Source organism: Coregonus clupeaformis, chromosome 17 (assembly GCF_020615455.1).
Source record: "Coregonus clupeaformis isolate EN_2021a chromosome 17, ASM2061545v1, whole genome shotgun sequence".
Classification (NCBI taxonomy): domain Eukaryota; kingdom Metazoa; phylum Chordata; class Actinopteri; order Salmoniformes; family Salmonidae; genus Coregonus; species Coregonus clupeaformis.
In genome coordinates this window covers 12,619,290-12,645,588 of record NC_059208.1, presented here as the reverse complement: position 1 = coordinate 12,645,588, position 26,299 = coordinate 12,619,290, and the positions used below count along the sequence as shown (strand labels likewise).

The 26,299-nt window shown below is 46.0% G+C and overlaps 1 protein-coding gene across 1 annotated transcript in view; it reads right to left on the bottom strand.

Annotated features, from left to right (window-relative positions):
- Nucleotides 1–3,572: 3,572 nt before the first annotated feature.
- Nucleotides 3,573–26,299, bottom strand: part of LOC121585881 (R-spondin-1-like) — a 50,000-nt gene continuing 27,273 nt past the window's right edge. Inside the window, exons 3-6 of the mRNA XM_045226627.1 lie at nucleotides 23,672–23,863; nucleotides 19,436–19,579; nucleotides 17,980–18,186; nucleotides 3,573–5,137 (exon numbers count right to left, since the gene is read on the bottom strand). Coding sequence (XP_045082562.1) covers nucleotides 4,905–5,137; nucleotides 17,980–18,186; nucleotides 19,436–19,579; nucleotides 23,672–23,863 — 776 coding nt within the window. The 3' untranslated portion in view covers nucleotides 3,573–4,904. The remainder of the gene's footprint in view (nucleotides 5,138–17,979; nucleotides 18,187–19,435; nucleotides 19,580–23,671; nucleotides 23,864–26,299) is intronic.

Here is a 26,299-nt window from a genome sequence, read left to right as displayed (position 1 = left end):
TCATCAAGGATACAGTTCAACTGGCCTTGTAGTCTCAATTGTAATTGTCATTAGATACATATGTGTACGATGTAATGTTGTCAGTCAGTTTCTTCAATCAATGAGACTACTCGCTGTGAGTAGGGCTTTGGCATTGATGTCCTTTAATGATCATAGACATTATGTTCTCTATGTGATACTGTTCCTCAGCTCCAAAGGCGTGGATTCCCTATCGATGGATGACTATCTCAAAATCAAAAGTGTGGCCTGTCAGTCTCTTTCTGGCTTGACACATTTCCCACTATATCTCTTGGAGTAATCGAGGCCTCCCTTTGAACATTCCCTCTGGCCCCTACTGGTCTACCTCTCAGATCTGTTGCCATGAGAGAGAGAGAATGCTGTGCTCCAGAGATGGAAACCATGGATCAGTGTAGTCTCTGGGGGGATGTCTCAATGGGTTCATCTTAGGAGAGCTGGATGGAAGCCGCTAGCTCCACTGGATTTGGGGAGAGGCTTTGAATGGAGGTCAGCAATGGGTAATTGGTAAAAACAGTGTAAACCCTAATGTAGTGCACCGCTGTTGGAGTTGCTGCTGTGACTGAGCCTGTGACTCTAGCAGTGCAGTGGCCTCATGCGGCCCCAACCCTTCATTCACCCCCACTGGTGAATGTGATGCCGCAATAGGGGGAGGGGGGCGGCATTGGCTCAGAAAGGCCCCCGGTCTCTTGCTTCAGTCTATGGGAACTAACCAGGGCCCCGGGGCCTATTTTTCAGTGAATTATGAAAATGACAACAGGAAGGATTCCCGTCTCTATAATTTGCAGGGGGTTGGCTTGGCTAGCAGGGCCTAATAGGGGTGACAGGTACAGTACAAACAAGGGAAAGTGAGCAAGCACAGATGTGGCGATGAGGTGTTTCACACACATAGAGACTGTGTCCTAAAAGCCAAGCAAAAGTAATGAGATCATCAAGTGTTTATGATCCTGGCAAAGCGAGGGCACCTATATACTCTTGAGACTTACCATCAATTTCTCTCCCTGGAAAGGACGGAGGGAGGGAGGGAGAGAGAAAAAAGAGAGTGGGAGCTTGAATGTGACGGAGAGCTCAGTCCCGTAGAGCCGGGGTTCAGAATTTATGGTCAGGAAGAGGGATGAAAGTGTAATTTACAGTCCAAACTCTACCGTTCCCCTGCCCTCCCCTCTTGTAATGAGAAACGGCTGTTTTTGTTGCACAGGGCGAAGGCCTGGTAGAGTAGACCAAAGTAGAACCATCCCCCTGGCTATGACACATCATTAGTTTTTATTTCTGTCCCTGCTTTTACAGCCCCTGCCCAGGCGCCAGCATTTGGCCCAGCGCTCGGAGAACGCCGCCCTGCTTGCACCAGCTGGGCCGTCCCCTTGCCACCTCCCGTCGCTCCGAGTGGCATGCAGCGCGGAAGCTGGCTTCCCACACTGTTGCCCCTAACCGCCATCACCTGGATTAACTGAAATTCCCCAACCTGCCCCACATTTCAAGCAGTTTTCCCATGCTTCAATGGAAGAAATACAGTATTGTCTCCATATGCAGGTAGCTTAGTGGGTAAGAGCGTTGTGCCAGTAACCGAAAGGTCGCTGGTTCTAATCCCGGAGCCGACTAGGTGAAAAATCTGTCGATGTGCCCTTAAGCAAGGCACTTAACCCTAATTGCTCATGTAAGTCGCTCTGGATAAGAGCGTCTGCTAAATGACTAAAATGTAAATGTAAATGATATGGCCATTCACAGCCATTTGATACAGCCTATGTTAACAGTCCAGCTCTGAATGTACCACCAACACAGCCCTCCATGGCCCAGCATGATTATACTCTATGTCAGGGATGGGAAACTTTGATGGGGGTGGGGGCCACAAAAAATCTGAACTCATCATGAGGGGCTGCATACCCACACGTGCAGTCAGAGCCGGCCCCAGCCTTTTGGGGGCCCTAAGTGATATTTTGTTGGGGGTCTCCTTGACAGAAGAAAAACAATTGTTTTAGAGTTAATTTCCTGCATTTTGCCTGAGGCGTAGAGAAAACGTTGCAGTTTTAAAGTAAGTTTGCTAATTCTACAAATGTAGCCATTGGGCGGAGAAGATCTTGCAATTTTATAACCAATTTCATGCAATTCTACTCATTTTGCCATAGAGTGGGTTTGCAGTCTTTAATATATCTGAGTGAGAGTGACTAAGAAAATCAATGGGGGCTCCCGATCAGTAGTTCGACCATGATTATTACAAGTTTAGATAGTCTAGACAGCTAACTTAGAAATCTAAAAACATTTTAGCTGACATGGATTAATTGAGTGACTGTCAGTGACTGACATAACAAGAGAAAAAATGCTGATACACAACCACATATTCTAACAACAGTAAATTGAGACTTGTCACGCCCTGACTCAGGGGACGCTTAAATGTTGAGTCAGGGTGTGTATGTTCTATGTTGGGTATTTCTATGTTGGTGTTCTATTATGTGTATTTCTATGTTGGCCGGTGTGGTTCCCAATCAGAGGCAGCTGTAGCTCGTTGTCTCTGATTGGGGCCAATACTTAGGTAGCCTATTGGCACTAGTGGGTTATGGGATCATGTTCCGTGTTAGGTATGTTTGTTTTGTGTACCTTGGACTTCACATTTCGTTTGTTGTTTTGTCATTGTGTTTATTCAGAAAAATAAACATGTACGCATTTCACGCTGCGCCTTGGTCCGTCCCGTCTGTAAACGAACGTGACGACTCGACTTGATTTCCTCCAAAACATTTTGGGAAATTGATCCCTAGGCCGTGGGCTGCCAGTTGCCCATCCCTGCTCTGTTGTTCTACTCCTATTTTGACACTGAATGAGCTCAACATTATAATAGAGACATAATAGAGCAGTTGGAGAGATTGACTGAGGGGACTGCGCAATGTTGTCAGATTTATGTCATTTTAATTTGGGTTTATGCATTGTGGTTCAGTTTTTATGTACACATTACATGAGATTTGTGTACTTCCTTCAGCAATGATAAACATGCTGTGAATGTTTACTGAATGTTGAGTTCCTCAGTTGCTGTCATTATAAATGTAAAGAGCCTGTGAAAGGGAGTCTTAATATGTGTGTCAATTATTATGGTGACTGTATACTTACTGGTACAGCACACAAATACAGATCATTGGTATACATGTAGGATACCGTACTGTATATCTATGGCATATACAGGCCAACTACTGTATGTGTGACAAGGAAAAACCATTGAGAGACCACGGAGAACAAAAAGGAAATGGAAAACATGGAAATGGAAAGTTTACAATAATATTTGATTGCACAGGAGGAGAACGACTACTGTAAAATATACAATGATCGTGCTAGTGTGTCTGCTATGTTTACTGCATCTGAATTTTATTCAAGCTTTCACAGAAGTAATAAGATATATCATAATGATACTAATTGTCGTTATGATCAATGATATACTGATGTTGACATTTTCAGTACCACTATCCAAAATATGAACGCGTATTTAACGTATACCTTCTCATGAAGCTAATATTTTTGTGTAAAGCAAATAGACCCAGGGAAAGCTAAACAAAACATGACAATGATTGCTCAAAGAGTGTCAAACGGTACAAAAACTTTAGTTGCTCTGTCGTATCGGGCTGACAGTAGTTGTATAATGCAATGATTATTTCCACTGACAGAGCTGTTTATAGTAAGGAACACAGAGGCTGTGCAATATGTCGGACCCTGTTGCAAACATACATGATTACTGAGCAGCTGTAGATGGTTTACATGTAACCAGAGGCATATGATAATGGAATTATTGATGCGTTGATATATAACTGTGCCTTTACAATGGTCTCTCTCATCATCTATATCAAATTTCCCATTCTACCAGATTGATATGTACACACACACACACACACACACACATTAAGCTTACGTGCAGAAACACATACAATATACCCACACCCACACAAATATACATATACTTGTGTGATCACTACTTCACAAAAACATTTTGTTGAAATGTTGTAAACATACAGACAGGCACGAATGCACACACAGACACACGCACACATACCCTCACAACACACATACACAACACACACAGTTTTCAATCCTAAACTTTTTATGCTGAAGATACCAAAACATTATTCTATTTGAAATTAAGAACTAAGCTATTAAATGGGTAACCTTTGTCTAACATCAGATCAGGATTTGAACTAAAGCCGTATAAACTTTCTCTATATTGTTGCTGGTTTGTTTTGAAGCAGATTCTCTACAAACCAAAAAAAATCATTAAAATATATTTTCCTTCAAAACCACAAATTTGTTCCAGTGCCTTTCTTTAGTTTCATCATAAAATATAATTAAAATATAAAGAATCTTAATACTGTTCATTTTCTCTACATCACTTACAACAACATCTCCTTAGAAATATCTACTTGCTACCGTTCACAAAACATGAGGCAAGTCAACAATGAAAAATAGATTTTAAAAAGCACATCAGGGATTCTAATGGATTGAAGAGATCCTTGATCATTGTGAAGCCTCCATCTTTAAATGCTCATATTCATATTCAGTGTCTTCCACTGTTCAGCCACTGGGATCTCCATCTGCCAAGTCCATGTAAACTTGGGAGTGGTGAAATGAAACATGTTGACCCTACTGCAAGGCTTACAATGGAACGCTCCATGTCTCTCAAAGTACCTTCCATCCACCCTCTTCCCTCCAAATTTGATAAGTCCAAGTCCTGTTCCTCATTTATTGCAGCAATCCTCCAGTTCTCTCAAAGCATCTTCTAGAATGCATAGCAGCATTAATCCTTTTCTTCATCAGTTTGATATTGTGGTCTCCTCTGTCCACTGTCTCTCTCAATGCAGGTGGGTGTTGCCTAGTTTTTGTTCCTCCTCGTCCCCACCAAGTCCCAACGTGTGTAAGGCCTAGGTTACAGTGCTAGGGGTAAGGCTAGGGGCGGTGGTGGCCTGGTTTTGGCCCTTTTTCCTCCTGCCGCTTGCCTTGCCACCCTCTCTGCCTCCTTCTTTTCCTCCCTCTTTGCCACCCTTTTTGCCACCCTCTTTGCCACTCTCTTTGCCCTCGTGGCCATGGCCTCGGACGTTTTCTTTGTCTCGCCTCCTCGGCTGGTCGCGTCGCTCGCCCTTATTCTTATTCCCATCTGGATAGAGAGAGAAATAAAACAGATTAAAATGCATTATAACACGACTACGACACCAAAATAACAGGATAGCTGGTCTCAGCTTTTATAAACAGGCCTTTGATGGTTTTGGTGTGTGTTTTAAGTACAGTAGAGTCAGAATGAGCTTGGTAGACCTTGACATTAGCCCATATTCACAACATGGTGCTCAGTGGCACAACAGTGGAAGACAAGGGGCATTGTGTGGATACCCCAGTTCCTGGCTTCCTATTAGGCCCTTTTAATACTAGCTAATCACCGCTAAGCCCCAGACATTACATTTTTTACATTTTAGTCATTTAGCAGACGCTCTCCAGAGCGACTTACAGTTAACGAGTGCATACATTCTTTTTTATTTTTCATACTGGCCCCCCGTGGGAATCGAACCCACAACCCTGGCGTTGCAAACGCCATGCTCTACCAACTGAGCTACATCCCTACCGGCCATTCCCTCCCCTACCCTGGACGACGCTGGGCCAATTGTGCGCCGCCCCATGGCTCAGCTCAGGATCCAGAGCCATTCGTAAATGCCACCATGACGCAACACAGTGCTGCATCGGGCTGACAGGTAACACACAGCAGCGCCATAACAACAGGCCGGAAAACAATAATCCTTTGTGAGGAGTGCGGCCGCGACTCCGAGCCGGACACGTCTTAACACTCGCAGAGACAATGGCTGATGGAACATAATAGTTCATGTAAACAGTTGGGAACCGGTCGAGGTGAGCACGTTTCACAATGTCTGCCTTCCCTCTCTACTCTACCTCGTCTTCCCCTCCTCTTTCTCTCACTCTCGCTGCAGGCTGTTGTGTCTGGACTCCCACCTGTCACACATTTTAAGTGCATAATTGCTCCCTAAATACAAACATCCATTAAGAGTAGCTTTCCAGGAACTCGGGATGGAAAAAACGTTCAGGAGAGGATAAAACAGAGGAATTAAAGTAAATCAACACGGTTGAAGTGGAGTGCAAGAGTCCTTCATGTCCTGTACATACAGCTATAGATTGTTCAACATATGAGCACTCATTGACATCCTCTTGACATTGTTGATGTAAATTGTGCTATGCCACTACACCACAATGAGGTTAACATGTTGGAGCTCTAATGATAGCGTGTATGTGGCTTGCTCGTGTGTTCGCCCAGGCGTGGGTGTGAACAACCTTTCACGCACATAAAAACAGGAATGGATGTTTGTGTCAGGTGTCAGACAGTGGTTGTTTATACTGGGCTGATGAGTACTCCCACGATGAGAGGAAACTGGCCAGTTAGGCTGAGGGATGTTTGCTATGAACTTGTGTGTTGAGTCTCCATGTTCCTTAGAAACAGAGACTCAAAACACTCACTAAGGGGGCTGGACAGCATTCGCTATAGCTAACTGTTTGACAACAGGAGGCTCATGGCGCATTCTTGTTCGTTTGCTTTAATTATATTATATTACATTACACATTATATAACTATTGTTGTAATAGGCCTACGCCTATTTCCTCCATTCTGCACCACGTGCTTTGTTAACTTGTTTTCTAAGTCATTTGTTTGTTATTTGAGTGTTGTGACGTCACGAGAGGCTACACAGCTTTCAGCGGGATTGCTCAAGTAGTGCAAGGAGACAAGGTTCAAACAAAACAAGGATTTTATTATAGGTCTTGGGAAATTAACGAAAATATAACAAAATTCTGTTCTCTTGTGGCTCTTTAAGGGTTAACAGTTCAGGGATGTCTCTTCCACATCCAAAGTCATAATTCTCACTCGCTCAGATAACTTTTCCCCAGCCTTACTGTAGTCCACGTTGCAGCTAGTGGCCAACCCAGCAAAAAGTCCTTCCAAATGTCTCTCACGTATTTCCACAGGTGCATATATCCAAAGGTGAGTATTTCCCAAAGGTAAGTATCTCCAAATCCTTATATTCCTCATGGAAGTGGACGTGCAGCACTCTTGTCCTCCAGAGAGCCCAGGTTGGAGACTGTGTCTCTTCCCTTCCCAAACCTTCAGCTCATCAGCTCCTCATTTGTTTCAGCTGCGTGGGAAGATTGGCCATAGAGGGGTGGAGTTCCCGACCATACCAGCAGATGGAGCCATAGCTGTCTGGGTTTGCAGCCACCTCAGGGGGATGTAACGTCCCTCCAGGACACAGCCTCTCGTGACATCACACATCCCCCCCTCCTCGGGACCGACGTCCTCGTCGGTAAAGGCAGCGAAGAAGGCATCACGCCGGAGAGGGCGTCCGCATTGCCGTGGTGCTTGCCAGCCCTGTGGACAACAGAAAAGTTAAACGGTTGCAAGCTCAAAAACCATCTGGTTACTCTACTGTTTGATTCCTTGTTCTTGGCCATCCACTGCAGAGGGGCGTGATCAGATACCACCATGAAACGTCGGCCCAGGAGATAGAACCGAAGGGACTCCAGGGCCCAGACTACAGCCAGACATTCTTTCTCCACCGTTGAATAGTTCTTCTCTCTTGGAAGTAACTTTCTGCTTAGGTAGAGAATGGGATGTTCTTCACCGTCATGTGCCTGGGTGAGGACAGCACCCAGACCCACCTCCGAAGCATCCGCTTGGACAATGAATTCATTACATTTACATTTACATTTTAGTCATTTAGCAGACGCTCTTATCCAGAGCGACTTACATATATATATATATATATATTTTATTTTTTTTATACTGGCCCCCTGTGGGAATCGAACCCACAACCCTGGCGTTGCAAACGCCATGCTCTATCAACTGAGCTACATCCCTGCCGGCCATTCCCTCCCCTACCCTGGACGACGCTGGGCCAATTGTGCGCCGCCCATGAGTCTCCCGGTCGCGGCCGGCTGCGACAGAGCCTGGATTCGAACCAGGATCTCTAGTGACACAGTTAGCACTGCGATGCAGTGCCTTAGACCACTGCGCCACTCAGGAGACTTCCTGAGAATTCCTTCTTGAAGTCTGGTGCCACCAGGATCGGACTGGAGCAGAGTGCTCGCTTCAGGTTGAGGAAAGCCGCCTCCGCCGCAGGGTTCCACTTCACCATTCGTGAGTGGCGTTTGGTCGTCAGCTCCGTCAACGGTGCAGCTATGGTAGCAAAATCTGCAATAAAGCGTCTATAGTAGCCAGCGAGGCCCAAAAATGACCTTACTTGCTTCTTGGTGATGGGCTGCGGCCAGTCCTGTATGGCCCGCAGTTTGGCTTCCTGTGGTTTGACCAACCCCCGCCCAATGGTGTACCCCAGGTAGTTTGTCTCACTGAAGGCCAGCTTGCACTTCTTCGGGTTTGCCGTGAGCCCTGCTTCCCTGAGCGAATCCAGCACCGCTTGTACCCGGGGTATGTGGCTGGCCCAATCCGGACTTTGTATAACAACATCATCCAAATAAGCCGCTGCGTACCTCTTGTGGGGCGCAAGGACTCGATCCATCAGGCGTTGGAACGTGGCAGGTTCGAGACCTTGGGGTCCTTTGGACGGGTTCTTCCCATTTGTGGTGGGGCCGCACTCCTGGGGTCTTTTCGGGAAGCATTCAGCATCTCCGCTGTGGCCTGGTACTTTTCCACCGCTTCCACGGTCAGATCAGCCGTGGTCAAGGCCTGTTGACTGATGAACCGTTTTGCCTCATAAGGCAGGGCGCGTAGGTAACGATCCACCACAACGGCCTCCACCACCGCCGCTGCTGTATTCCTCTGCGGATCCAGCCATTTCCTTGCGATTCGGACAAGTTCATGCATCTGCGCCCGAGGAGGTTGGTCTGGTTGGAAGGTCCAACTGTGAAAGCGCTGGGCCATACCAAACTTTGTGAGTCCATATCTGCTGAGGATCTCAGACTTCAGGGCATCATAGTCAGTAACCTGGTCAGGGCCCAGGTCCCGGACAGCATTCAGCGATTCCCCGGTTAGAAAGGGGGCTAACAGACCAACCCACTGTTGCTTGGGCCAGGCTTCCCTAGTGGCCGTGGCCTCAAATGCATGCAGGTATGCCTCAATGTCATCGGTAGCTCCCATCTTAGATATAAAGTCACTTGCCTTTATTGGGCGGGTATTTTGGACCACCCTCTGTCTCTGCAACTGCAATTCCTCTGCCTTCAGAAGGTTGGCTTTCTTTGCTCCTCCAAGAGAGCCACGTTTGCTTGCATCTGGGCTTGCTGGCCAGCAACAAGGGCTTTCAATATGTCCTCCATTTCAGTCGGCGGGGAGCCTACGGCCAACTTGGAAAACTGGGTGATCAAACCTTCGGTATCCTCCTCTGACATGCACTATTAACGCTTGAGCGTGCCCGTATTCTCCACCATCTGTGACGTCACGAGAGGCTACACAGCTTTCAGCGGGATTGCTCAAGTAGTGCAAGGAGACAAGGTTCAAACAAAACAAGGATTTTATTATAGGTCTTGGGAAATTAACGAAAATATAACAAAATTCTGTTCTCTTGTGGCTCTTTAAGGGTTAACAGTTCAGGGATGTCTCTTCCACATCCAAAGTCATAATTCTCACTCGCTCAGATAACTTTTCCCCAGCCTTACTGTAGTCCACGTTGCAGCTAGTGGCCAACCCAGCAAAAAGTCCTTCCAAATGTCTCTCACGTATTTCCACAGGTGCATATATCCAAAGGTGAGTATTTCCCAAAGGTAAGTATCTCCAAATCCTTATATTCCTCATGGAAGTGGACGTGCAGCACTCTTGTCCTCCAGAGAGCCCAGGTTGGAGACTGTGTCTCTTCCCTTCCCAAACCTTCAGCTCATCAGCTCCTCATTTGTTTCAGCTGCGTGGGAAGATTGGCCATAGAGGGGTGGAGTTCCCGACCATACCAGCAGATGGAGCCATAGCTGTCTGGGTTTGCAGCCACCTCAGGGGGATGTAACGTCCCTCCAGGACACAGCCTCTCGTGACATCACAGTGTATTTGAAAGTACGCAAAGACAAAAAGCCTCGATATTACTCAAATTTGCTCCAGACATGTATCTCGGTATAAACCAATGAAAATCCCTATTTGGCAGTAGACCTGCAAACATTTACGTATTTAATGGCGCATATTTTGAATAAAGAGACCCCTGAAACTAAATGAGTTTCAATAAGCATTCCTATCATTTATTTAACGAGTACCTGGCAGGAGCACAGGTGTGCAGTTTCTTTCCCTTTGTTCGGTAGAAAACAGGCAGAGGCAGACCCAATACAGTAGTCTACTAACTATAAGTAGTTGATGTTACTTTTCTCGAGACACGAGGGACCAAAGTCATTAAAGCATCTGTCACTGTAGGGCCCCATTGGCCAGTTGGCTCCTGACATTGGGGGCTGTGTCACATTTCTTAGGGGAGTGTTGACAAGACTTGATTACTAGCTTTGTAAAGTATGCGTGTGTTGCCTGCCTTGAGTAAATAAACAATTGCTGGGAGATTCATTTCTCCCACTAATGAAAACAAAATGGAGACAATTTGAATTTGGAAGACATTTGTTTCTGTTTAGAGTAATGTGCCATAGTCAGTGAATCTTTGGAGTTACAGTAAGGGCCGTTCTACATAGTGTGAGTGTGCACAGCAGGACCTGGGCTGATGCTCTCACTGTGTAAGGTCTTAATTAGACCCCTGACAAGCCCGCTAATGGAGGGGGACTCCATCAATTTATGACAGCCATGATTGCAGCTCCACTCCATCCAAGCTAAACAACTGTGGCCTGACAAAGGCAATCACGCATTTAGCAAATTCTGTTTTCGTGCGGGCCCATTTGTAAAAAGCTACAGGAAGGAAAAAGGCGAGAGCGTGGCCAAATCGACACAAAGCGTGAGATCTGCAGACCAGTAAATCACTGGTGTTATACAAGCACTGCCCCCTGTGTTTTTTTACAGCGGCCCCGTCGGCCAAGTCTTGCAGATGGATTCGTGGCCACGCTAATTTAGCACATGGCAAGTTTTTTTATGCACATGAAAAAGGGCTTAGTCAAGGTCATGATACCCATCGCCTATGAGTTAATTCACATGAGAAGAACATTAATTTGTTATGCGCCTTGACGGGAGACCCTTACTCATTTTCACAACAGTGTATTCTGACACCAGAATAAGGAAAACAAGTTGAAGCTAATGGCTAACATCTCTCAATGTCAAACGGTCAGTCACAACTGGAGTCACATCATACGTCTCAATCTCCTTCAAGATACGGGTGACTCCTGAGTCCTGACATACCACACTCTGTCGTTCTAACACGGCATCCCTTTCCCTCATTTTCCCTCCTTTCACAACAGCACTCGCTATGTTTAGAAATTTGGCATGTGGCACTACACTTTTATGGGGCAGTTTATAATATTTTACCGTTAATTATTCTTCTCAATCCATGGTGGAAATTCTTTCCAGGATGCAGGCGTCATGCAGTGTAAATTTGCCTCTCATTTCTCAAACAGTGCTGTCCTGGTCCTGTCCAGTGTGAAGCAACCCCACTCCTCCCTGAAGAATTACAAGCAAGAGCTCGTATATATCCTCCCTCTAAGGATTTCTACATCTAATGTTGTATAATGCTGTTTCTGTGTGCATTTTTAGGTATTCCATCTGTTACATATTGCATAACCGACATGATTCTTCATTGATTCTTTACAATGGGTAAACTGACGTTTGTTGAAAGCTGTTACTCAAAATAGTATCAGCCCTGAAATCCCATAAGCGTACCACCCGCTCATAAAGTTTGGGAATAGTGCTTGTTTACTGCACACTAAGTCCGTGTAAAGAAATGGAAGCTTCCAACTTTGATTCAACATGTACATTAATTAGCTGCCAAATAAAATATTCACGTGGATTAAAACCAGGAATTACAGTGGGAAAACTAGGAAATAGAAACAGCGGCCAAATGGGCCCACCGTTGTCAGCCGATCCAAGCCATACAAAACAACTCCTTTCACTTCAAATCAACATTAACAAATCGACTCCAAACCTTTCTCTACCTTTTTATTGGGTCAATCACAAAGCTAAGCATCCCAGCCATGCTGGTCAATAAAGTTTTGACTGGTCCGTTTTATTTTATAAGGCAGAGTTCATTAAAACTTACTGACCAAAGGAGAGGCCTTTTGGTTTCTCGACTACTTGAATAAACTCCATTTTACAATACCAACTACTACTAATGAGAGCATGATTAAGCTGTTATCTAATTGACTGTTACCGGGCAGATTGCTAGCTTAGCAACATTAGCCAGCTCTGAAACAAGATGGCGGATGAATGATAAGAGCTAGAGTGTCAGCTTCCTGCTTCCCCTGTTTGTCTCCTGGCCTCTAGAGGTCAGCTGTGTTCCCCTTTTGCCTTAGTTTTTCCTCATGTGTCCTAATTAGCTTATCTATGTCACCTGTGCCTTGTTTCCCCTTGAGTATTTTAGCTGTGTGTTTTCCCCTTGTTTCTCACTTGGTTATTGCGTCCTGACTGTGTGTCTCCTGCTTTGTCTCACCGTGTCTGTCCTAGTAAGTTGTTGAAGTTATCTTTAGTTTGTTTTTCTCCCTCGTGGAGTTGTTTTGTTTTGCCTCCTGTTTTGGTATATTAAATCTACTTGCCTGGGAGTATTGCCTTGGGTGTTTCATTTGGGTCCTACAACATTTCCTCTGTGGCTAAGGGGTAGTACCCCCAGCTCTACACATCTGAGACCGGAGTTCTACCCGGCTTGTGACAGAATAACCAAGTCAATCATGGACCCAGAAACACTCAGTTCCCAGGACCTGTTGGCGGTGATCATTCGACATGAGGCTTCATTCCAGCGCCATGAAGCCGTTCTCAGCCGACAAGAGGAGCTGATGGCTAGACATTCTCAACTCCTGGCCGAAATGATGAGTTCCCTTCACCAGCTCTTTGAACGCCTCCTTGGTTCTTCCCCTTCCCCCGGTCACCTCCCAGTGACGACAGGCCTTCTCGGTTGGCGGAGCCCCGACTACCACCTCCCAAGCCCTTTTCTGGGGATCCAAGCTCTTGTCAGGGTTTCCTCACCCAATGCTCCCTCACCTTCGAGCTCCAACCCTCAAGTTTTCCCACAGACCGTTCCAAGATTGCCTACCTCATTACCCTTCTCTCAGACAAGGCGCTCGCCTGGGCCTCTGCGGTGTGGCAGTCCCAGGAGGCCTGTTGTGACTCCCACGCTGCATTTGTAGAAGAATTCAAGCGGGTGTTCGATCATCCTGTCAGTGGGCGGGAGGCTTCCAAGCGCCTACTGTCTCTCCGTCAGGGCCCCCGAAGCACGGCAGATTTTGCCATTGAGTTCGAACCATAGCAGCAAGGAGCGGATGGAATGATGAAGCGCTGAGGGTCTGCTTTCAGGGAGGGTTATCTGAGCCCCTTCAAGATGAGTTAGCCACCCGTGAACCAGCTGAAGATCTCGAGTCCCTCATAGCCTTGGCCATCCGCCTGGACAATCGTCTAAGAGAGCGGAGAACGGCTCGCCGTCAGGTGTCTCAGTCCCAAGTTCCTCTGAGCAGCTCTGGTTCTCCTGTTTGGACTCCGTCATTCAGAGCTGCCCGGCTCCTGAACTGCCCCAAGATTCCCCGGAGAGCATGCAGTTAGGCCGTTCCAGGCTTTCTTCCAACGAAAGGGAACGTCGCATGAGGGAGCGTCGGTGCCTCTACTGCGGGGTTGCCGGCCACTTCCGCTCCACTTGCCCCGAGCTGCGAAACGCCTGTCCCCGCCCAGCTACAGGAGGGTTGTGATGGGGAAAATTAGAGCTCCTCCTACTAACGCGGTCCTAGCTATTCCAGCCACTCTGTCCTGGGAGGGCCACCAGCATCGGGTCCAGGCTATGATCGATTCCGGTGCCGCAGGTGATTTTATGGATGTAACCTTGGCTAAGGAACTTAAGATCCCTACCCAACTACTTCCTCAACCCCAGGCAGTTACAGCCTTAGATGGCCGACCTCTGGAACCAGGAAAAGTTACTGAGGCGACTCAGTCCCTGCGACTTACCATCTCTCAACACCAGCAGGAGGAGACCTTCTATCTCATTGACTCTCCCGAGTATCCTATTATCCTGGGTCACCCTTGGCTATGCAGACATAATCCCCAGATCGACTGGCCTACTGGCACCATTCTTAGCTGGGGTCCCACTTGCCAACTCACCTGCATGCTTCAGAGTTCCTCAGCCCCTAGTACCCAGTTTCAAGAGTCTGTTGACGTCTCCCGAGTCCCCAGTGTTTACCATCGGTTCAAAACAGTGTTCAGCAAGGCCCGGGCCACTGCCTTACCGCCTCATCGCACTTATGACTGTGCCATTGATCTACTCCCTGGGTGCTGCCCTCCTAGAGGTCGGATCTTTTCCTTGTCCTCCCCCGAGCACGCAGCTATGGACACTTACATTAAGGAGTCCTTGGCAGCCGGCCTCATCTATGCCTCTACTTCCCGGCTGGGGCGGGCTTCTTTTTTGTTGAAAAGAAAGACGGGGTCTGAGGCCTTGTATTGATTACCGGGGACTCAACAAGATCACGGTTCGGAATCGATACCCTCTTCCTCTCATGGCCACTGCTTTTGAGCTGCTTCAAGGGGCTTCCATTTTTACTAAGCTGGATCTCCGCAATGCTTACCATCTCGTGCGGATCCGGCCAGGAGACGAATGGAAGACGGCGTTCAACACGCCCACGGGACACTATGAATATCGGGTGATGCCGTTCGGGCTCACCAATGCCCCCGCAGTATTCCAAGCCCTGATTAATGATGTTCTCCGGGATATGCTTAATCTGTTCGTCTTCGTGTACCTGGACGATATCCTCATCTTCTCGAGGTCACTGAAGGAGCATGAGGGGCATGTTAGCCGGGTTCTCCAGAGGCTCCTTGACAATCACCTCTACGTTAAGCCTGAGAAGTGTGAATTTCATGTTTCTCAGACTCAGTTTCTCGGGTTTATTGTCACTCCCGGGCACCTAGAGATGGATCCCAAGAAGGTCAAGGCGGTCCACGATTGGCCCACACCTGCCACGGTCAAGGAGGTTCAACGGTTCATTGGCTTTTCTAACTTCTATCGGAAGTTCATCAAGAATTTCAGCTCGGTGGTAGCCCCCTTGACGACGCTTACCAAGGGAGGAGGGACCAAGATTCACTGGGGTCCGGAAGCAGCAGGGGCCTTCGAGGATCTCAAGCGCCGCTTCACTTCTGCTCCGATTCTGGTGACCCCTGACCCAGAGAGACCTTTCGTGGTGGAGGTGGACGCCTCAGAGGTGGGGGGTGGGGAGCCGTCCTGTCACAGAGGGGTGCGGATGGGAGATTACACCCTTGTGCCTTCATGTCTCGCCGCCTGTCTGAGGCCGAGCGCAACTACCACGTGGGGGATCTAGAGTTGCTTGCGGTTAAACTGGCCTTGGAAGAGTGGCGCCATTGGCTTGAGGGGGCTCAGCACCCTTTCCAGGTTCTCACAGACCACAAGAACCTGGAATATCTCCAACAGGCTAAGCGGATGAACCCTCGGCAAGCACGATGGTCCCTTTTCTTTAATCGATTCCAGTTCATCCTGACTTACCGACCTGGCACCAAGAACGCCAAGCCGGATGCTCTGTCTCGAGTCTATTCTCCCGAGGTACAAGAGAAGCCCTTGGCATCGATTATTCCGAGGTCTAGGATCGTCGCACCTCTTCAGTGGGAACTAGAAAGAGGGGTACGAGAAGCTCTTGCCCATGAGCCCGATCCAGGCGGTGGTCCTGCCGGTCGCCTGTACGTTCCTCTCTCGGTTCGGGCCCGCGTCTTGCAGTGGGGTCATGAGTCACCCTTGACATGCCATCCTGGCAGTGCTCGCACACTGGAGTTCCTCCGACGGCGGTTTTGGTGGCCGTCCATCAAGAAGGACGTGCAGGTCTACGTTGAGGCCTGCCCTGTGTGCAACCAGGGAAAGTCGACACGCCAGCGACCCCAGGGACTGCTCCATCCCTTACCTGTTCCTCGAAGGCCATGGTCACACCTTTCGCTGGACTTTGTTACGGGACTTCCTCTATCCCAGGGCAACACCGTCATCCTTGTGGTGGTAGACCGTTTCTCTAAGGCTGCCCGGTTTATTCCCCTGCCCAAGCTGCCTCGGCTAAGGAGACTGCTGAGCTCCTCATGAACCATGTCTTCCGGATATTTGGCATTCCCCTGGACGTGGTCTCTGACCGAGGTCCCCATCTCGTCCCGGTTTTGGGGGGCCTTCTGCAGGCTTATTGGGGCCACAGCCAGCCTATCGTCAGGATTCCATCCAGAGTCTAATGGCCAGACGGAACGGATTAATCAGGATCTGGAGACCACCCTGCGGTGTATGGCGGCCAATAATCCCACGTCTTGGGCCACCTATATCATTTGGGCTGAATATGCCCACAACACCCTCCAGTCCTCAGCCACCGGATTGTCCCCCTTCGAATGCCAGTTCGGTTACAACCCTCCTTTGTTTCCAGAGGAAGAGGCGCAAGTTGGTGTTCCCTCGGCCCAGCGCTTTGTCCAACGCTGTAGGCGGACCTGGAAGAAGGCCAGGTGTACCCTCCTTCGGACCTCCCAGAGATACCAAAGTCAGGCTAATCGCCACCGCCGGACGGCCCCTAGTTTCCGAGCTGGTCAGAGAGTTTGGTTGGCCACTAAGAACTTGCCCCTCCGGGTCGAATCCAAGAAGCTTTCCCAGAGATACATCGGCCCTTTCCGCATTTCTAGAAAGGTTAACCCTGTGTCGTATCGTTAGTTCTGCCTCGCTCCTTAGAGTTAACCCCACTTTCCATGTGTCACTCCTTAAACCTGTCTTGTCTTCTCCTTTTGCCCCCCACACAGACCCCCGCCACCTCCCAGGATCATAGACGGCCAGCCAGCCTACACAGTCCGCCGGATACTGGACTCCCGGAGGGTCCAGAACTCTCTGCAGTATCTGGTGGACTGGGAGGGCTACGGGCCAGAGGAGCGCTCCTGGGTTCCAGCCAGGGACATCCTGGACCCAGGGTTGATCCGAGATTTTCGCACCCTGGGGCCAGGGTGTTCTGGAAGGAACGTCAGGAGTCGTTCCTAGAGGAGGGGGTCCTGTCAGCTTCCTGCTTCCCCTGTTTGTCTCCTGGCCTCTAGAGGTCAGCTGTGTTCCCCTTTGCCTTAGTTTTTCCTCATGTGTCCTAATTAGCTTATCTATGTCACCTGTGCCTTGTTTCCCCTTGAGTATTTTAGCTGTGTGTTTTCCCCTTGTTTCTCACTTGGTTATTGCGTCCTGACTGTGTGTCTCCTGCTTTGTCTCACCGTGTCTGTCCTAGTAAGTTGTTGAAGTTATCTTTAGTTTGTTTTTCTCCCCTCGTGGAGTTGTTTTGTTTTGCCTCCTGTTTTGGTATATTAAATCTACTTGCCTGGAGTATTGCCTTGGGTGTTTCATTTGGGTCCTACAACATTTCCTCTGTGGCTAAGGGGTAGTACCCCCAGCTCTACACATCTGAGACCGGAGTTCTACCCGGCTTGTGACATAGAGCAAACATGTCAGAGCCGTGTAAACCTCGCGCCTCGCTGGGCTTCAAAACAAACAGTCCAACTCCAGCTCTAATCGTTGTCCAACACCGTAGTGCACTGCATAGCACCCTCCCATCTGCCTTGCCTGTTTGGCTCTTTAGGACTGTTTGTTTACATGGTTCCCAGTCAGCGACTCAGTGTCCTTACTGAACCAACACTTTTGAGGTTCCAGGTCATGGTCATACAGGGGGTTGGTGTTGTGTACTGCCTTGGACATTTATAATATTGACTAGAAAAAAATCTTATTTAGAGCAGGGAGTGCTAATCACAATATTATTGACTCTGCAGTTGTGTTGAACTGTTATTTTGTAATCTTTCATCTACGGTCTCATTCCTGTCTTTTATCCATCCATATATTCATTATCTGTTTCACTCTATTTCCTCTCGTTACCACTCTCCTACTGTAGGTATGTTTTAGTCCTTACCTGCTTTTCCACATGGTGTCTTCTGCACTGTGCACTTCTGTCTCTCAGTCTGTGGAGCACAGGGCCGGGGGGAGGACGCAGAGACTGTGTCAGGGCTGGGGGCCTGAAGAAGCTCTTGCACTCTGGTCTGTGTGCCTTTCTTAAAGCCACACGTCTTGTTCTTCTTCATACAGGGACCCCATGGGCTCCATTCGCCCAGTTCACATTCTACAGGTGGGATACAACAGAGGACAGAAGTTACAGTTATAGATGCACACACATAGAACACACATGCAACAAGCCCCAAGTGAAACCCAGCAAGCTTTAGATTTCAACAGGTCTTACATGTTCACAGTGAGAAAGTAATGCAGAGGAACTTATCTCGCCCAAATCAGACATCACCCATTTGGCCTTGTCAAGCCCAAAGCCTCTATGTTACCAAGTCTGTCCAGTTTATCTAGAGACCTCAACTGTTTTACCCCTAGTAACATGCTGTTGAGCTTAAGTCATGACTTCATCTGTCAAGAGCTGGTTTCAATCGTGGGGAGAATTTCAACCTTTTTTGGGAAAATATTTGGACTTTTTTGTGAAAGTTTGGGGGGTGGGATGGGGTGAAGCAAGCAAACTTGATGCTGCCGAAAACAATGATGGAAATTAGAGAATATATGTTAAGAGCGGCTGGAATGAGTGCTTGGTAAAAGGTAAGGGAGCAGGGGCAATACCAGAATGTCAACCTGGGGGTTGAGAGCTCCTCTCTGAGGAGTCAAGTGGCTAGCACTAGCCTTGCAGAGTAATGCCATTAGTGCTCAATTTGCTGTGTGACAGAAATAACTTCAAAATAAATCAATAAAAATCTCCTTATCATCCAGCAGGCCTCCCTCCGAAGTTCAGCTCGCTCGCTGGTGATTGAGAAACAGCAGAAAGAGAAAGAAGAAAAAGAACAGAGGAGAAGGAGAGCTCAACAGAACACGGAAGTCTTCTCCACGGAAGTCTTCTCCACGGAAGTCTTGAACTGAACTCTCATATGGCAGGCGATATTAATCCGACAGGCAGAACATACTTGGCTGCTGGTAGCTGAAGGGTATTTAGGATACCATGTGTGATGGGTAGGGTGAACGGGGTATGTTATGGGGTCAAATATGCAGCCCACACCTGAGAAACATTTAAGACTTTGTGACAGGCTCTCACCACTAAAATTAATCACCATTGCAGCGTACATTCAATTCTGAAAGGTAGCCTAACACTTAACTTCATATGCTTAATACTCAATGTATGGGTAGTGTGGGACGTACAGTAATATTCTCTTAGCCATTGAGATTGTGAACAAAAATTTTTGCCATCTTATTCAAAAGCTTATATGTGCAAAAAGGCAATATGCCCTTAAACACATAGTTCATAATCCAGTTCAGTGTCAGCTGTGAGTGAAGCTGTGGCAGGGAGTGAAAGGAAGAGAGGTCAGAGGTGAGAGGTCACTCACCTACGCACTCCATGGTCCCGTTGGTGGTGCTGAGGCCTTCAGGGCAGCTGGGGTAACATCGCCCTCTGTGTGAATATAAACCCTCCTTGCATTTTGTGCAAAAATTTCGGTTGAAACACTCCTCACAATTCTCTATTTTACATTCTGAAAGGAAAAGGGGAAAAAAACATGAGTCAAACAGAGGAGAGAATGAGAAAATCAAAGCATACTTAGTTTAGTTCATATTCATTGTGTTAACATAGTATACATGTACAGTTTGCATTAACAGACAGCATAACACATCACTGTTCATTGTTCTGGCTTCAAGCTTCAGTGTTAATACAGAATAATACAGTATTACTATACAAACACAGCAAAGTATGTTTTAAAAAATGTGAAGCATTTCTGCTGCACTAAAGGATCCTCTTCTCCTCGGGGGAGGACAAGAATGTTGCCAGATTTGTATTTCCTATGAGAGATTTATTAGTGATAAAACAATGGGGAGAGACTCTTCGGGGGGATTTTGCATGAATAACACCCATGACTTAAAAGCATATGCATACCACGGCTATATTTTTTGGAAAGCGGGTGGCCGGGTACGGGCCAAGAGTAGAGAGCACGTCAGCGGATTTCCAGAGGTCTCCACGCACCTTTGTCTCGTTAAAAACTCAGCTTCTCCAGTCAAACAAACAACTACTTTAAATTGGGGGTAATTATGGGCGCGGGAGAATGAAAAACAGACACCTTAGAGGACTACCAAGAGCCCCCTTTTCTCATCCCAACCCTTCTCCTAGCCCCCCCTTTTCATTACCATCATTATCTTATTCTGAAATGCTAACACTTTCTCTGCCAAAACCAGAGTGTAGAAACAGAGGCACGCTAAGTGAAGGTCAAAGATGTAATCCTTACATCTCTGGGTTGGAATATCTGTGAAAATCCTGTCACAAAACACTAGACACCTTTCCCATAAACAACTAAAATAAAGAATGTCTAGTCGGCTGGAGTCTTGCCAGGAGTTGGAAACGAGCTAAAGGGAAGAATCCTCGTTGGGATTTTAATGCCCTAACCTCAATTATTACTTTAAACTCTTGACAGCTAAATTTGACGTTAGTGATGTTTGGAGCAAATACTTTTACAAATGTAGCCCTAATGTAAAACAAATGTTGCTAACAAGACATCTTGGGGATTTCGATATGTTCTAAATGGAAGCGGCTGACTGGATAATAACAGCAGGTTAGCCACGGAGAGGCTTGAGGAGGAGGTGGTGGAGACTAACCAGCATGCACAGCGGCCTTTCAGGATGCAGTGGACAACATTGAAACAATAACGGCTAAAGTAAAGTTAATTTCAAGTGACAGTAAAACATTAACAAAAATGTGGGGATTAGAGTGAGCCAAAACTGTTGTTGTTTTTATCCAAATTGGACTCTTTTCCCAAACCTTCTTCCTGAGTACCTAGCAGACAGACATGCTCTGAGGTTATGGCCCTGTGTTTATGTTCACATACAGTAAATGTACAAATGTTTGTCAGGCTATTTCAAATACTGTAGTTCACTATACATGTCTTGAAGTATGCTCAATGTTGCATTATATTACAAAGTTGCACTGAGGCCAATATGTTCAGGTGGATCCTCATGCTGTATCTTGTAATGTGATTTCAGGTAGCTACATGTGTAAACAACGCTTTGTGGGGTAATAACTCTTGTTTTATTGAACAGGCCCCTATATCGGTCTATGTTGCTGGAATGAGGAGTATCACACATACCAGCCCCACTTATTCCAACCCCAAACTTCTTCTGCAGATTGACAATAAGCTTCTCTGCTGCGAAGGCATTTGGACAGTTACAACTCCTCCAGGCGGAGCTGTGTAAATCTGTATGCTATCTCATCTTCCTCTCAATATAAGGGCTATAAAATACCGGGGTTAAGCAGTAGGGAAACACTGTTCAAAAGAAATCAATAAGTGCTTTTTACGCCTCAGTATGTATGGAGAACCACAAGACACTACTGTTTGTGTCGAGACTACTAGTAAATCTTGGTCATGTTCATTAGGGCATGCAACGGACAACATTTTAAAATGTTTTGCAACAGAAAACTAAAACGTTTATTATGTCCAGGTATTCCCTCCCATTTTCAGTCAGATTTCTTCAGTTTGGTGACTAATGAACATGACTTATGATTCTGTTTTCAAAGACATGTACCTTATGACTTGTGGAGAAAAAAAAAATAACATTACAGACATCTGGTATTAAATGATGTTGCAACAGCATATCTAACAAAACAACAGCTTGCATACACCAAAACAGCCTGCATGTTCTTCCTGTAACAAAATATAATGACTACAAGCTGCCTTGCGCTCTAATTGCCTTTCATCATACGCACTTTCCTAAAAAATGAGAAGTTGATATAATTTACCATTGGAGAGCCAAGTTTAGTTGTATGATTCACAGGGGAACTTACAAAATGAATAACTCAGTTGTGTCCAGAAAATATTAATTTACTTTAAAAACATGGATGTTTTGATACATAAATGGTAAAACTCTACGAATATGGACTGTGAACTGGCATGAACCCCTGGCTAGCGAGCCAAATAAAACATAGACATCCTTGAAAAAAACAGACAAACAGTGCATTAGAAATGTTTTTGTTTGGAGTTTCTTCCATTCCTGTTTTCCACCCACAAATAAGCAAAAACTGACCACGAGCCAGGCTCTTGGCACCCCTGGTTCAGAAAAAATGGTGTTTGTGCCACCAGAACCAGCATGGAGGAGTTTTGTAAACATTACACATGTATACCAACCCTATTCCACCCTCTTTCACCCCACACCCCTTAAAGGGGGGCTGGACTTTCTGATTTGTTCTCGGTTTTTTAGCTTGCTCATTAAGAAATGCAGCTGCCATAGAGTTGTCTTGTGGGTGTGGTTTAATGTGGGTTTGTGTTAGTACATTTACTCTGTCAAAACAGTACACAGTTACAGTCACTCACCCTTTTAGATAACTTGAAATAGTCTAACCAGGTCTTCTGTCTGGAATTAGCCTAGGCTAGCTAGTGCTAGCCAACTTCTTTCGCCAATTAGCTTCAGCCGGCTGGTGTGCGACCGTTGAAAAAGTGGTTTGACTGGATAGCCTATGTCATGGGCTAGTTAGGGATCATCAATAAATTACACAATGTAAATGGGACAATATTTTCATGTTTCACAACTTTTAGTTCTCATTAAATGCTTTCAATATTTGTATATGAATTTCTACAATTTAAAGTCGGTTTGAGGTTTTTAAGTCATTGACATTTTGAGCTATTGAAATGTTCAAATATTGTCCCATGTACATTGTGTAATTTACTGATAGGGATATCCAAAGTCAAACCAAATTTACCATGGGAATTACGGCTTAATTCCGTGTCATACATTTTTTCCCTAATCATCTCGCAAATCTCTGTATTGGTCGAGGCTGACTTTATGACCAAAATTATCCTATTTACACTTTGTAGTCAATTTTGACACTAGAAGGTCCTTTTTTGGTTCAGTTGGATAAGAAGGCAGACTCAGCAAAATGACCATGAGCAGCACCGCAGATATTGAGATGTGCGAGAGGCAAGACTTCTCTCTCACACAGTCACACACAGTATCTGCGCATGTGCACGGGTTCGCTTCACACTGTTCACAGCGTGGTAGCCAGGCCACCAAAACAGCAGAGGTTGAGCCTCACGATTCAACGCTCTTAGTTGTTGCAGAAATTGACCCACTTTGCTTACTTTCTGCATCTATGTCATACCGCTATGTCATACCGCTGAGTCTACCTTTAAACTGTCTGAACGTTACTGCAACAGAACAATAATGCTCCTGTCATGTCTCAGTTCAAGGCCCATCTCCAGCTTGACAGATGCTATTTGCTGGTCTTTATGAGTGTGTTGTTGTGTTGCATGTCATTGCTGTGACTGTGGTCATGTGGTGAAGACAGCTCCTTCCACACATGGCACAGCAGTTCAAAGTGGCCGTTACACCTCACTTACCACATTGTGTGTTTACTATTATGGTGACACATTGTGATGATTTCCATGTTGTACTGCGGAATATCTTGAATATCATTGAATGTGGTTTGTTTTGTCCAACACAGAAAAATGTCAATACAAATATAGGAAACCTTACTTACTGGGGCTTTCCTGGTCAGTTCACATCATAGTCACGAAGAACTCCTCACCCTACTTATGACACAATGCATTTAAAAAACAAAACAATGAAATCCAAGAATCCAAACTCACGGATGCATCTGTTGGTATCGGGAGTCCGCATGCCGAAGTATCCCTGTGGGCACGAGGCCAGGCACACGCCTATCTGGCGGATGTCGTTGCGCTCCAGGAGAATGAAGAGTTTGGGCTTACATTTTATACAGCCATTGTATTCGGAACATCGCTCACAGCCATTCGAGCAAGATGGTGGCCCCTCAGTGCTAACTGTGGAAAGATAAGGGGAAAGAGAGAAAGAGAAGGAGAAAGAGAACAGTCATTAAAAACCAGCATATATGGTCCGGTTACCACAAAGTAAATACATCTTCAGCCTGATATCAAGTTTATAGAGAAATTAAGTGAATAAAGAGAAGTATTTATCTGTTGGATACAAACACTAGATTCAACACTGGCAGTATCAGTGAGGACATGGCCCTTGTCTATTTTTGCACCACATAGCCATAAACCTGGCAGTAGTTCATGTTGCAGCTAATCAAACCAGGGGCCATGCCAAACATCTTTGTTTGAACAGTTTTCTCACTGTTTACTTGAAACTGCTCGCCGGAGATCCAAAACAGATTTTAGTTGGAGAAGGCAGGGTGTTTGGGACTGACATCCCGCAATGATCGATTCCACATCATGCCATGACATCACACAGCAGGGCCCCCCCTGGGGTCAACGAAGAGCGACTCAGCCATCGGGATTTCGACAATTACACGAGCATGCCGGCCAAAAAGGGAAATGTGCACAAATGCATTAAGTCTCTTCCCAACACTTCTATACAGAGCCGAATGTCTTTTGGTGTTTTAACCATCCGCCCACGAAACTGAATATAACAATCTAAGAATTTAACTAAGCCACAAAACTCTGTCTCAAAGCACCCCATCTGCATTTGGGTCTCATCCACATATAAGCCCATGATCATACTTCATATCCCTATTCCCTCATCTTCCAAAAAGGCTAGAACTCGAAGACTCTGCTCTACTGCAGCCAGTAATTTAAATGATTGCTTGGAAAGCGTGTCAATATGCACATCCTGTTTCTAGGGGCCATTTGGTGCCAAAATGGCGGTCAACACGGTTGATTTACAGGCCTATGTGGTATCAGCATCTAAATATATATACACACTCACACTGTAATCAATCTGCCAGCCCTGTCTCCCAGAGATAAGTTGGGATGGTAAAAGCTTTAAAAGTGTTCACCCACAAATCGATTACGCCATGCCCGAGTCATGGTAACCTCGCATGGGGATGCAGCCAAAGTACAGTGCTGTATATGTTTTTCCTATTTTGTTGCATTACAACCTGTAATTTAAATTGATTTTTAATTGGATTTCATGAAAGGGACATACACAAAATAGACCAAATTGGTGAATAGTTATGCATGCTCAAGTTGTTGTTTTTTGTCTTATTTCTTGTTTGTTTCACAATAAAAAATATGTTGCATCTTCAAAGTGGTAGGCATGTTGTGTAAATCAAATGATACAAACCCCCCCAAAAATCCATTTTAATTCCAGGTTGTAAGGCAACAAAATAGGACCAAGGGGGGTGAATCCTTTCGCAAGCCATGGTAGCTGTTATACAGCCAGACTCTTAACACTTTAATCATGAGTAAATCACACCATGTAATAGCTAACCAAAGTTGAGGGGGGGTAAAGTGTTTTCGGTTGTGACAGTGTTGTCTGGGAATGGAATGCCATGTATGTTGGGACAGTTTTTGACCCTGCTGTGGAGGTCATGTAGTAGAGCGGGAGAGGCAATATTACTCCTCTGGATGAGATGTTGTTAACCAGGAAAGACTGGCACAAAACATACAGAGATTATGTGATGAAAATATGTTCTGTAAATTCAATGCAGATATGACAATTTATCATTTCTAGTCTATAAACAGCTTCGGTCCTAACATATAAAGGCTGTTGCGCATGGCAAAGTTTGAGCAACTGTTTCCCTGAACCTAACTCCTACAAGATGAATTACACTAAATCATACACTTCAACAACATAATGATCTACCCCCCACTCACTGCCAGCCAACAGCAGTGGGTAACATAGTCTGTGGGTTAAACCAACTGAAGGTTCCATGCCATGACAATCTCACTTTGTGCCTTAGTCTCTATAGAGGGAGCTCAAGTATATTTTACATAACCCACAAAAGAAACTTGAAACATTGCTTCAAAATTCAGGGGGAACACTGTTCACCTGGGACAAAGCTATTACATGATAATTGACACGAGTCATAGGTCATTGCCAACTCGTCTTTTACGGTATGGTAAAACACACTTTGCTCATCAGAAATATGTATTTATTGTGTAATAAAAATACATACTGAAATTCAAACAAGACCCATCTGATAAGCCTGTAGCCTTTCCTCTGGCCATCTATTGCCATGCCGAAGCCAACCTCTATTTACCAAAGCCAAGCTCAATAAAATTCTGACCTCTCCTGACTGCTTGGATGTTTTCTGAGGTGGGGGTGGTATCCTCTAAAAGCTCTTCTGAGGGAAAAGGCATTATATTAAAACCAGTGATAACGCCTTGCCCTGAGATTCACCCCGCTCTGAGGGCAGACACTGAGGCTGAGAGTAATCTCTGTCTTTGTGGGTGCATGAGGTCAGAAAAGTGTTTATAAAACTGCTTGAAAACCAAACAATGCAACAACAACCTTAA